We start from the raw sequence: 13,925 nt of genomic DNA, 5'->3' as shown, positions 1-13,925 counted from the left end.
AAAACTCTTATAAGGTATACACTCGCTGGTACCTTGTCCCGGAGCGTCTTCACCAAATATACCCTAACTCTTCCAACCTTTGCTGGAGACAATGTGGACAGGTCAGCTCCTTCTACCATATTTGGTGGTCCTGTCCATACATTGCCCCTTACTGGTCCATGGTCCAATCTACTATATCGTCAATGATTCCTCATGCTCTCACTCTTTCTGCTGCTTCGTTGCTCCTGTGTGCCCCGGTTTGCCAACTATCCAATTATGAGAATAAGTTGGGCCTACACATCTCCTGTGCCGCCAAATATCAGATTGCTATTTCTTGGAAACAATCACTCCCTCCCACTCGTCAACAGTTTCTCAACCGCGTCTGGTTTGTGGCCAAAATGGAATACATCACGAGTCTCCAACACAACACGGTGGACAAGTTTAACGCCATCTGGTCCCCCTGGTACGGTTTCCATGGTGTGACCCCTCCTGGTTCCTCATAATTATCTGCCTTCTGCTCTCTTTTTCTTCTTTCTCTCCTCTATTCCTCTGTACCTCTTCCTCCAACTTTTTATTCTATTCCCCCAGCTCGCTCTTTCCCTCTCCGCTCCTTGATTTTTTTTTCTTTTTCTTTTTTCTCTTCCCTAACTTTCCTCTCTACATAATTTCCAAACCTTTAATTTGTACTTTTTTATTTATTTAATATTGTTTTGTTTTTGTTTGTTTTTTTTTCTTTTTCGCTTTTCTTCTTATTATTTTGTTAAGGTTTTGCAGAAAAAAAGGGAAGATGGGGAAAAAAAAAGAAAAGTTCAATTTCAATGTCAGTATATTGTTAATACCTGTTGTCTATCTGTTTGTTTGATGACTATTTACTGTTTATTTCATTCCTTAATCCTCCTTGGGGATTGAAATTTGCTTTTTTTCTTTGCTGTTTCTCTGGTATTGACACCCCAAATTATATGATTACAAAAAAAGAAAATAGTTATCTAGGCAAGTCTACCATAACTCTAATTTTTGAAAGGCAGAATTGCCCTCTCCGTGTTTCCCACCCATATCATTGCATATGTATATTTATGTGTGTGCATTTATGTATGTGCATCAATTCTGTGTCATCTCTGGTTCTAGGTGGACCCGAAGAGAGGAAGCTGACTTTTACAGAGTAGTCTCCACATTTGGAGTAGTGTTCGATCCGGGGAGAGGGCAGTTTGATTGGACCAAGTTTCGAGCAATGGCGAGGCTACATAAGAAAACAGACGAGAGCCTTGAGAAGTACCTCTATGCCTTTATAGCAATGTGCCGGAGGGTGTGTCGGCTGCCTTCTAAAGAAGGTTTGTATTGATTGGAAATATTCTCTAAATCATTGGTCAAACCTTTCCTCAGTCACATTTATATCTAAATACCGCCATCAGCAACCTTTGTTTCCTGTTTTATTATTACAGCATTTTGGACTAACATTCTTTTAGAATTTGCCTATATATCATTTTAGATATACAGTGTTCAACAACGTTATCTTATAAGTGTTTTACACTTCATTGGGTACATTTTTCTTTTTAGCCACGAGGGGCCCGATCTCGCCCTGGACTTGTGATGTTTTGTATGCAACCCTATGGGGCTGCAAGCAAAATGATGCGAGTCCTGAGGTATCCATAAGTGCAGCATATTTCCTCACAACTAATTGAATTGACCCCTATATATGATTTCTACTACACCTCTCCCTTCCCAATATTAGTACTTTGGTGGGAGAACCTCCATCATTTGTATGCCAGGATCCTGATAGCTACAGCAAAAGATGGGGATCCCAAAGTACTAATAAATGGAATTCTGATAAGATTGTCTTGTGGTTTCTCGTATAGTCATTAATCCACAGTTACTGTTCACTTTCATGGGTGCACCTTTGCCACCAGATGCTTGTGGCACCACCACTGTGGTGCCACAGGTTGCAAGAGAATAGTTAATGCCATCACTAGGCTCCTTAACTAGCACCTATAACCACTTGATTCTGGGTAGTCTGTATCTGCTGCAGCACTACTTTGGTAACTGTTTCTGGAACCTCCTGACATTTAATGAAGACTGCTGATTGTTATATTAGGATGCTCGGTTCAACAAAGGACAGTTGGGGGGTAGAGAGTTTTAGCTCTAATCTGTAGGTCACATGAATACAGCTATTATAGGTGTCTTGCAGGAATAGAGCAGGGTCTTTAGAAGTGACACCTAAAATGCTGTTGAACATAAAACCTTGAAGATAAAGGATGAACACACTCACTAGATGTGGCTTTGCACCATATAATTGCGTTTTCTCCTTCATCCACTAGGGGACACTGGAGTTCAAGACAGTGGGGTATAGACAATGGTAGAGTAGAGCCTGGCACTTTAATTTAGAAGTGTGACTGGCTCCTCCCCCTCTATGCCCCATCAGCCCCAGTTTTTAGAATGTGCCCGAGAGAGCCGGTCGCACATTAGGCTGTCTCCAGCCTTTTCATATAATTTTAATTAAGAGTTTTTACAAGCATTGAGGACAGGCAGGCTGCTTACTGTGGCAATCTGCCTGCTACGTGGGAGCCGCCGGGAAGGGCACCACACGGCTACTGCAGCCTGTGTCCGGTGACCCTGAGGAGGGGGCACAGCAAGAGGGAGTCATCGGACCCTGCGAGGACCCGCCACTGCTGACACCGGCATGTGTCCGGGTTCCTCGCCGCCCCCTCAGCCCAGCATCCCGGCCGCAGCAGTTGTAAGTATGACCACTGCTCCTGATTAGCAGGAGCAGTGGACGTTAGAGCTGGGCTCAGTGACATGCCGCTAGCTGTCACTGTTAGCGGCGCTGCTAAAACCTCCCCCCGCTATCCCCCCCCAACTTCCCACGTCGGGCCTGGGGACATAATTCCCGGTTAAAACACCGGAGCTAGCGGGGGTGGAGCTAATAATGGCGCGTCCTGCACAGCGGCGCCACTGGTACGGGCTCTCCCTCTCAGTGCTAGGCACTGCAGCAGTGGCTCACTGTGGTAAGGGTGGCTCTGTACAACAGCCGCTAAGCGCACTCAGCAGCCCGCCATTTATAGTGGACACTGCCGGAGCATAGCTGGCAGTCAGTTCTAACACAGGGGGTTTCTGCTCCCTCTTTTGTAAGAGAGTCGCGCAGCAAGCGCTGACTCATCCCCGCTCGGGAGAGTAATGAAGACCGGCTGCACCAGGTCTCCCGCCCCTCCCCCCACAGTTAGACGGCTTGCTGCACTGTCAAAGAGCACCACGCTGGCTTAGGCTCAGAGCCGCTGCAGAGCGCGGCTGTTCATTACAGCGCTCTCGGCTGTTGGTCCCCCCTCCTGTTTAAGGAGGGGATGGAGCGCGGGCCCCTCTACAGCAGAGTAATGCGCAGCGTTACTAATATGCCTGCTCCTCCCTCCTCTATAAGAAACACAGGGAGGGAGACTGCTGCGACCCGCTACTCCAATGGTCTACACTGGCGCTGTCTCAGTAGGTGCAGCGCCAGTTGGAGCAGTAAGATCCCGGTTAAAAAAAAAAAAAAAAACACCAGTGCTAGCGGGGACGGAGTTTACCGGCGGCCATAGTGGCTAAACCTGCCGCCCATTCCAGAGTAATGGCGGGTCCTATCTATCTATATATATATATATATATATATATATATATATATATATATATATATCTCGGCGCCTTTTGAGTCGGGTTCTCCCCTCTTCTGCCGCGCTGTGCCCACGAGATGTCAGCCAATAGAGAGCTCACATACCACGCCGGTTTGCAGAGGCTAGCGCTTAAAAGCTTTCTGGAGTCTGTAAGGCGGGCAGCCAATAAGACCGGCACAGTGGAGTGTGCCGTAAAATAGCCCGCCTGGGATCCGGGTTCGAGACCCGCACTAAGCGCTGTCTCTATAGGCAGGCTGCCAGTCGCTCTGTTGTGGCTGTAACAACAAGATGGGCATAGGCTTAGCAGACATATGCCGACCCCCGGGCGTGGTCCTTCTCATCGGTCTCTTAATGAGAAGACCGCGGCATCCCACTGCTCCCATAACTAAGAGGGCCGTAGCGAGGAGTTACAGTGCGGCTCCGCATTTTGTAAAGTCCTGTTCCTAAGAGGTCAGCACAGTAAAAATGTAACAGTTTCTTGTGCCGTGCATGGCACATCATGATCTCCTGGATTGTGAGTGTCACTCCGGACGTCCTAGGAGCAGTCGGCTACCTAAAGCAGCATCTGGCCAGTGACTCTGCTGGCATAATGCATAGTGCTGATAGGTGGGGGCCACCACATCCCACTGTCTTGGGGATGGATACCAGCCTTTGCGCATCCAGGCTCCTTATAAGCGCAGGCGGCTACAGTTAGCTATGACAGCTCCTGCTCTCCACTATACAGAAGGCAGCACTAGGCACATGGTGCCCGATCTCGTCTGATCTTGGAAGCTAAGCTCCCCATGTGGGGACGCTGCCATTCCTCTATTACAAGAGTCCTCAGCAGCACTGCGTACACACAGTGCCGGGTGAAGGTTTGTTAGTGCTGCCTCATACACTTCTGAATACTGATCAGGTGGGAGGTTTTCACCAGCGACTGGTTGAGGCCCTGTTTTTTATTATACATAGTCTCGCTGGCCTCATAGTGGGTTGGGTTAAAAATACCTAACTTGTTTGTTATTTGCATAAACTAACGCAGACTGGCATGGTGGCCCGTGCCTTAGTCCTACATTGGGGAAAGCCTCCAAAGTAGGTTCAACTAGAGCTTGAATGGCTCACCTGATAAGGCGAGTACACCACTGGCAGGAGTTTCCCAGGATCTAAACCAGTCTGGGACAGCACGCTAATAAAAAAAAATAATAATAATTCTTGCCCCCCTACGCCGTAGCGGTGTGTGTGTGGTATAATATATATATATATTTGTATTTTATACTAAACTCTGGTTTAGAACATATACTAGTCTGGAGTGACCTCGTACCTGGGCTCAAGGACCTTTGCGTCAGCTCATATTCTACTTAAAGTATGCTCGTCACCTATTAATCTGGTATATGGGTATGTATGTGTATATATATATATATATATATATATGTATGTATGTGTGTGTATATATAGATATGCTTATATATAGCTTCTTTTTCTTACCCTAAAGGCGAGGGTAGGATCTGTTCGTATCGGTTTTATGTCTGATACCTAGCATATTTATAAGGAAAGATGCTGAGATTGAAAGGACTCTCCTGATGCGGTAGTTTGCTACGTATAATAACTCCACTTTACACTATCCCTAAGGATATATATATATTGAATATATGTGTATATGTATGTATGTGTGTGTGTATATATATGTGTGTGTATATATATATATATATATATATATATATATATATATACTTATATATATACTATCCAATTTAGGTGGCTTTATAGACTAGAGTCACTTCTATAAGGGACCCTATTCATGTCCTGTGGCCGCCTTGTTAGTTTATCTATGTACTTACATAGATGCTCCTGGGACACTAGGTGTCTAGGTTCAGCTCAGGATGTTCTAGAGGCATTCTGCCTCACAACAATTAGGTCTTGGGCTATCGCATTGCGACCTTGGACAATATCTAATATATAATTGTTCACGTCAGTCAATGTCTACAGCCCCACTTTTCCTGGGACATATTATTAATTACTTGGGGCGCACTTGGCAGTGCCCGGTAAGTACTTTCAGGACTAGTGCACAATATTACAAGACACTAAAATGCAGTGTCTAAGTACTATATAAGCATGCTAATCTCCTGGTGCAGGAGTCTGCCAAGTCAACTTAGTACTAACTCTTCTTTTCAAAGAGATTGACTTCCCATGCACCTATGTAGGTGTCTGTGTGTACGTGTGTGCGTATATGGTATGATGTGTATATATATATATATCTATATATATATATATATATATATATATAGATATATATATATATATATAGATTATATGCTGATTTTTTCCCATTCCTTGTATGAATATTTCCTAATCATTGGGAAGTCCGGTTTATAATCCCTAACTGGGGACTGACGATATATCCCCTTCATGGAAAAACTGATGCACGGTACCCTTTGCGGTATTCCATATTATTGACTTGTCGCATACGGCACAAGCTATCTCAGAAATCAGAATCTCTACAGTGGCCTCTAGATACGTTTCCTATCGGAGAATGGAGAATCCAAGTTCTATTCCATCCTCAGGGCTTAAGTGGTTAAATTACAACAGAGTTGCTGCTCCTATGCCTGAAGGACTGGGGCCTCCTGCTGATATAGGCAGGGTCAGGCCTGGGTTATATTAGATGATGGGCATAAAGTAAAATGTTTGTTTTCCATATCACTCTTGTTGTGACTACTATGATGTCAGGGGTCACTGGTAGGGATCCATAATCTAATAGGTGATATTTCCATGTGTTCCTTGACTGGTACAGGGTTTTAGTTAATACCTTAATTCTGCCTCTTGGCTTATAAGTACTTCATCATTATAAGTGTTATTGTAATGATACACTAGTAGACCGGTTTTGGGGTATATGTATAATCTCTATATGGATACACATCCCTAATGGAACAAGCTCAGGTATAGAATGTGGTCCTGTTGATGACCTTCATGTCTCCACTAACATTCTACTAGTTTCTACAATATTTTCTAACATCTCCAGACTGCAGTTAGTGCTGTTGAGCATGGGTTCTTGCCCAACAAAGCCACTCTCAAAGTTGAGGCAGGTTGCTGTGGGATGGAAAAGGTCAGTGACATTCTATGTAGCATCCAGAAGGCTTCTGGTTGCTCACAGGTAAGGTCTCGGAAGATGCTCCTATTCCATGCAACCTAACATTACATAGTCATTATTCTCTTCTGCACCCTAGCTGCTGTCCTAGCAGCCAATGTACTCCTTTATGGCACCTGTTCATATCTGTTGGCTCTACACTTTTTCGAGCTTATACGGGCGTGTAGGTTCATAGTTCCTACATAGCAATCAGTGACACTATTCTATTAGAATCACTTTGGTCTGGCCTAGGGTGCATCTATGGGCTAATGCACATATTACGTGGAAGTGTGACATTCACTATGTTCCATGCCTGACGCAAAAACTACAGCCACTCCACACATCATATTGGAAGCTATGCTGTGTTGGGCCTGGTTAGTACTTGGATGGGAGACCACCTGGGAATACCAGGTGCTGTAGGTACACTGGTTGGCTTTCCTGTTCAGTATCTGTTGATACTTTCATTACTCTGACAGGTTCCTGTCGGGTACTTTCATGGTTCTCCTAGTGCTCTAACCTTGCTATATGGGATGCTTCACAATATGGGTAGCTCGCTCTCCCTTGGTGGCTGTTGCATCAGTGTCGATATCTTTATCCGTATCTGTATGATTTGTTTATGTCCGGCAGTGCTGGGACTATTCTGTCTGCGACTGTGGCATCTTCCTGTTTTCGACTCTACATTGGGATTTTCTCGAGTTCTTCTCGTGTTATTGACCTTCTCCAATGGATTCTGGTTGGAGATCTCTGCTACCAACAGTCTGGTTTGGTCTGTTTCAGCTGAGATTACAGTGTTCTGTAGCTTCTCATCTGCGGTCGTTGCCTTGCTAGCCGTTCTGTACCTTTCCACCTATGCTGTATGTTGTGGAATTTCTATGGCTGTTCAGTGATGGAATTTTGATTGTCTTTTGTGCTCTATGACACTTGATCCTCAGCCCTTGCCTTTTCTTTGGGCCTACGGTTCTTGGCGGTCCCTGTTTAGGTTTGGCCAAGGGGTCGGCCAGTTCTCCGCGCTTCCCACCCGGGAGGTTGGCTTTGGGACGTCCCCACTGTCTTGAACTCCAGTGTCCCCTAGTGGATGAAGGAGAAAACAGGATTTTGGTACTTACCGATAAATCCCTTTCTCCGATTCCACAGGGGACACTGGACGCCCGCCCAGCGCTGCGTACCTGCCGTTTTGGTTGGTTCCTTATAAGGTTGTGTGACTGCATGTGTTCCCTGCAGTGGGTTCCTCTGTTCTCCTTCCATCGGTCTTATTCAGTTCTGTGGACTTTCTCCTCCTTGTCTTCCTATTGTCCTCCGTCTCCTCTCGGGCTCAGTTCTTAAACTGGGGCTGATGGGGCATAGAGGGGGAGGAGCCAGTCACACTTCTAATTTAAAGTGCCAGGCTCTACTCTACCACCGTCTATACCCCACTGTCTTGAACTCCAGTGTCCCCTGTGGAATCGGAGAAAGGGATTTATCGGTAAGTACCAAAATCCTGTTTTTGCACAAACAGATGGGAAGCATGGTAATCTAGACCTCTGTCCCTTTAACCAGTCCAGGATGAATAATTCATATTGCACATGTCTGTCCACCTTAGTGCCACGAAGTTTGAACCTAGTGGAAATTAAACTAAATCTTCCTGTCAAAGTACCTTCCAGGATCCCTATAGCCCCCCCCCCTCCAATCCAAAATTGTCAACAGAGAGATGGTAGTCATTTCTGAGCAGCAATCTCGCTGCTACCACAGGCTGATGTCTCTTGAGCTCATCGATTGAGCTTTTCTCCCTGGGGCCTGCAGGGGGCAGCTAAAGCTAATTTGAATTTTTAGCAAAGGGGTCCTCCACTCTGCTCTCTAATTCCCATGTGGGGGACTTGTTTACAGCAGCCCTAATAGTAAAGGTTGCTAGACTCTATAATTTTTTTTGTCTGGATCGGCAAATTAGGGAAATCCCCAATGCCTAGACCCAGGTGTCAGGGATTTATGGCAGTCAGTCACATACAGTATGTTTGGGCCCCATAAGGTGAGATGAACATTCTGAGACCGCATAAGGTGGCTCAGATGTTTGATGTGCAACTTATGTAAATGGTTGCTATTATACATTTTTAAACATGCTTTCATGGAATGTCCTGCCATAGCTCTCTGTTTTGGAACGCACATGATTGACATCAGTATTTTGTCTTTCAGACTTAGCGGAGTCACCCATCTCTATCCAGCCAATCACAGAAGAGCGGGCCTCTAGAACGCTGTACCGTATTGAGCTTCTGAGGAAGGTGCGCGAACAGGCTATCCGCCACCCACAGCTGTTAGAGCGCTTAAAGCTTTGCCAGCCTAACCCTGATTTACCAGTGTGGTGGGAATGTGGCAACCATGATAGAGATTTGTTAATTGGAGCTGCTAAACACGGCGTGAGCAGAACAGACTATAACATTCTGCGCGATCCAGAACTTTCCTTTATGGTGTCTCAGAGGAATTATAACCAGAATAAAGGGACTTCCTCAGCTCCGCTTTTAGCCCAATCAAACCAGATGCTATTGCTAGCATCTCCTCTTACTCCTCAATCAAGGACGCAGGATATAAAAGGGAGCCCAAATGATGAGGTCAGAGTTAGAGAAGATACTCTAAAGGACGAGACGTCTTCACTTAAGGAAGAACCTGTAAAAATTAAAGTAGAGGAAGTAAGTCTCATCAATGGCCCATTGCCTCACACTGGAGAACACAAGTCAACCATTAAGTCGGAGACAAACAGGCGCATGGTCGCAGCAAGGACTGAGCCGCTAACCCCTCATCTGACTTCCAAGAAGCAGAGAGTCGGCAAGCGAGGGTCAGCCTCCAGTTCAGACTCTGATTCTGGCTCAAACCGATCGTCGTGTTCATCCCGATCTTCCTCTTCCTCATCTTCCTCCTCCTCTTGCTCACGCTCAGGATCCAGCTCTTCCTCCTCTTCTTCCTCTTCATGTTCATCCTCCTCATCGTCTTCCTCCTCCTCTTCATCCTCGTCATCTTCATCTGAGGACAGTGACAGTGATGGGGATGTGCAGAAATGCGGTATGTATGATATCCCTTGCTCAAATATAATGATACCACTATTATGTAGAAGGTGTATTGTATTGACATATGAATAGTTGTACAATGTCATGGCTTATATTGCTTGAAAAAGAAGCTGGATACTGTAGGTCTGGAAACGTTGCTGCTACAAGGAAATAGAGTGCCATCTAATATATTCTGTGTATTATTATGTTGGCTCTAGCATCAGACTTTATCTTTTAAAGTAAGAGAGAGACCATTTTTTGCCAGTCTACCATGTCAAGGTGACCTCTTTTAATCGGAACGTAATGGGCCTGATCTGAGACGCACGCAGCAGCGTCTATTGACGATATCCCGTCTGCGACTTTATGCAAATGCACTACAAACTCCTTCCTTTGTGTACACATGTGCAAGGACTGAGATGCCTACTTTTAGCGCTTGTGCACACTGTAATACAGATTGGCGTGTCTTTATACACCACCATCGGTCGCACCATTGAAACTTTCAGGAGCAGTTTCTCCGTCTGACCACGGACTCCTATGCCTGCGGCTGTGTGTCTGAAAACTCAGCCACTTCCATTTACACGCCAGCAGCACTGAATGAACCATTTTTGTGTGCACTACCAGCCTCCACCCAGGAACGCCCATCACTTTCTGATATCGTCTATGCCGGTCACAACAGCACCTTTGTGCGTACACTGTGTAAGACGTGCGCCATAGGGGGTGTTCAGAAATGTTTGCTCATACCCAGTAGCAATTAGTCGTTCAACTACGAGAACGGCTCAATGGCTCCTACCAATATACCTTTGTTTTTCATTGTCGCTACTTAATACAAGTCTCACCTTGTAAAATTATGAATTGATTGTGTAGGCTCCCACCTTGTAGATCTAGATGGACACCCACAGTTTGAGCAATGTGTGCATTAAGAAGCTCATATTTATTCAGTAAGTGAGTTTATAAAAACCTGTGTTATTGCAGGGTGTAGCAAATATTTAAACATCTTAGTGCTTAAAGTGTGCATCTGTAGGGTGTGTGTAATTCTCCATCTATCATTTTCTTTTTAATAATCATAAGTTAATATTTATCTGAATAGTAAATAACATTGTTGTAACTTTTATGACTGCTTTTAAATTTGACCTGTGTAATATTATTAATAGTGCAGCATTAAGTAAAGTTTGGGAACACTGCACCCCTCATACTGCTGCTTTGCATTAGGCAAAATATTCTATACTGCAGCTTATGACGAGGTCATCCTGTGGATTTTGTAACCCATTGTCATTTATAGTCAGAAGGGTCTGTTGTGAGCTGAATAGAGTGACATTACTATGACATGTCCCAAGAGCAAGAGTACTACAGAGGAGACCTTTATAAGGCTTTTCCTGCTGTGGTCTATTACAGGGGCAGGCAACGTATGGCACTCTAGCTGATGAGGAACTACACATCCCAGCATGCCCTGCCACAATGTTGCTATCAGGGCACACGTGGAGTGTGACAGGTTGCCTACCCTTAGGTAAAATATGTAAGTATATATGGAATCTGTTTTGCAGCAGTTTCTGCCACTACCAGGCTCCTTCACCTGCACCGTGGTTGGTTCCTCCTTACTTGCAGACCTGCAGGGTAGCCAGGAAAATGTTGACCCCCTGCGACACAGAGTTTAACTCAGCAGAGCCGGAGGGCTTATAAGAGTGGTAGTTTTTATCTTTAGGTCACAGGCCTCTTGCATAAATAGGATGTTTAACAAAGACATTGGGTCAGGGTTGCCTACCCTCCCGATTTTTAATAAACCCTCCCGCTCCCTCGCAAACATTAACTAAACTCCCGATTTCTTAATCCCCCTAAGACTGCGCATGCGCGAACCGGACTGTCGGGGGGCGGAGTCAGCCGAGGGGACGTCATGACGTCACAACGCGTAACGTCATGATACTTAAAGGCCGGTGACTGGTTGGTGATGGGCCTGCCTCCTGCTCTGCTGCTCCCCCTCCTCCTCTGGGGACTAGTGCTGGCTGATGGGCCCGCCTCCCGCTCTGCTCCTCCCCCTCCTGTGTCCACGGACTGAGTGCTGGCTGATGGGCCCGCCTCCCGCTCTGCTGCTCCTCTGTCCGAGGCCTGAGTGCTGCTGCTCCCCCTCCTGCTTCGGCAGACTAGCACTGGCTGATGGGCCGCCTCCCGCTCCGCTCCTTCCCCTCCTGTGTGCAGGGACTGTGCTGCTGGCTGATGGGCCCGCCTCCCGCTCTGCTGCTCCTGTGTCCGGGGCCTGAGTGCTACTGCTCCCCCTCCTGTTTCGGCAGACTAGTGCTGCTGCTAGCTGATGGGCCAGCCTCCCACTCTGCTTCTCCTATGTCCGGTGCCTGAGTACTGCTGCTGGCTGAGACCCGCGAATCGCGGGATTATGCCGTGGGGGGCGGAGCCTGATGATGGAAACTACTCAGCCCTGCCCCCATCAACAACCTGCTGCAGCATGTCAGGATAGGATCCAAAAGTAAGTGTGTCTTATGATGAAATTTATATAAGTGTGGGTGTATATGTATGTATGTCCCTATGTATGTGTGGGTGTGTATGTATGTCCCTATGTATGTTTGTCCCTATGTATGTGTGGGTGTGTATGTATGTCCCTATGTATGTGTGGGTGTGTATGTGTGGGTGTGTATGTATGTCCCTATGTATGTTTGTCCCTATGTATGTGTGGGTGTGTATGTATGTCCCTATGTATGTGTGGGTGTGTATGTATGTCCCTATGTATGTGTGTGTGTATGTATGTATGTCCCTATGTATGTGTGTGTGTATGTATGTATGTCCCTATGTGTGTGTGTGTGTGTATGTATGTATGTCCCTATGTGTGTGTGTGTGTGTATGTATGTATGTCCCTATGTGTGTGTGTGTGTGTATGTATGTATGTCCCTATGTGTGTGTGTGTGTATGTATGTATGTCCCTATGTGTGTGTGTGTGTGTGTATGTATGTATGTCCCTATGTGTGTGTGTGTGTATGTATGTATGTCCCTATGTGTGTGTGTATGTATGTATGTCCCTATGTATGTGTGTGTGTGTATGTATGTATGTCCCTATGTATGTGTGTGTGTGTATGTATGTATGTCCCTATGTATGTGTGTGTGTGTATGTATGTATGTCCCTATGTGTGTGTGTGTGTGTATGTATGTCCCTATGTATATGTGTGTGTATGTATGTCCCTATGTGTGTGTGTGTGTGTGTATGTATGTATGTCCCTATGTATGTGTGTGTGTGTGTGTATGTATGCATGTCCCTATGTATGTGTGTGTGTGTGTGTGTGTATGTATGTATGTCCCTATGTATGTGTGTGTGTGTGTATGTATGTATGTCCCTATGTATGTGTGTGTGTGTATGTATGTCCCTATGTATGTGTGTGTGTGTGTGTGTATGTGTGGGTGTGTGTATGTATGTCCCTATGTATGTTTGTCCCTATGTATGTGTGGGTGTGTATGTATGTCCCTATGTATGTGTGGGTGTGTATGTATGTCCCTATGTATGTGTGTGTGTATGTATGTATGTCCCTATGTATGTGTGTGTGTATGTATGTATGTCCCTATGTGTGTGTGTATGTATGTATGTCCCTATGTGTGTGTGTGTGTGTGTGTGTATGTATGTATGTCCCTATGTGTGTGTGTATGTATGTATGTCCCTATGTGTGTGTGTGTGTGTATGTATGTATGTCCCTATGTGTGTGTGTGTGTGTGTATGTATGTATGTCCCTATGTGTGTGTGTGTATGTATGTATGTCCCTATGTGTGTGTGTGTGTGTATGTATGTATGTCCCTATGTGTGTGTGTGTGTGTGTATGTATGTATGTCCCTATGTGTGTGTGTATGTATGTATGTCCCTATGTGTGTGTGTATGTATGTATGTCCCTATGTATGTGTGTGTGTGTATGTATGTCCCTATGTATGTGTGTGTGTGTATGTATGTATGTCCCTATGTATGTGTGTGTGTGTATGTATGTATGTCCCTATGTATATGTGTGTGTGTGTATGTATGTCCCTATGTGTGTGTGTGTGTATGTATGTATGTCCCTATGTATGTGTGTGTGTGTGTATGTATGTATGTCCCTATGTATGTGTGTGTGTGTGTGTATGTATGTATGTCCCTATGTATGTGTGTGTGTGTGTGTATGTATGTATGTCCCTATGTATGTGTGTGTGTGTATGTGTGGGTGTGTGTATGTATGTCCCTATGTA

At 45.4% G+C, this 13,925-nt stretch overlaps 1 protein-coding gene across 4 annotated transcripts in view; it reads left to right on the top strand.

Moving 5' to 3' along the window:
* The window catches only part of CHD9 (chromodomain helicase DNA binding protein 9), a 262,211-nt gene that overhangs the window by 201,848 nt on the left and 46,438 nt on the right, over window positions 1–13,925 (top strand). For all 4 annotated transcript variants that reach the window (XM_088471863.1, XM_088471864.1, XM_088471865.1 and 1 more), the window contains exons 30-31: window positions 1,105–1,307; window positions 8,878–9,738. In XM_088471863.1, the coding sequence (XP_088327989.1) occupies window positions 1,105–1,307; window positions 8,878–9,738 (1,064 nt within the window). The remainder of the gene's footprint in view (window positions 1–1,104; window positions 1,308–8,877; window positions 9,739–13,925) is intronic.

This window comes from Taudactylus pleione, unplaced genomic scaffold (genome assembly GCF_031769625.1).
Source record: "Taudactylus pleione unplaced genomic scaffold, aTauple2 ptg000117l, whole genome shotgun sequence".
In the NCBI taxonomy this organism is placed as follows: Eukaryota; Metazoa; Chordata; class Amphibia; order Anura; family Myobatrachidae; genus Taudactylus; species Taudactylus pleione.
The sequence above is the reverse complement of the archived record's forward strand: the minus strand, read 5'-3'. Positions and strand labels throughout refer to the sequence as shown.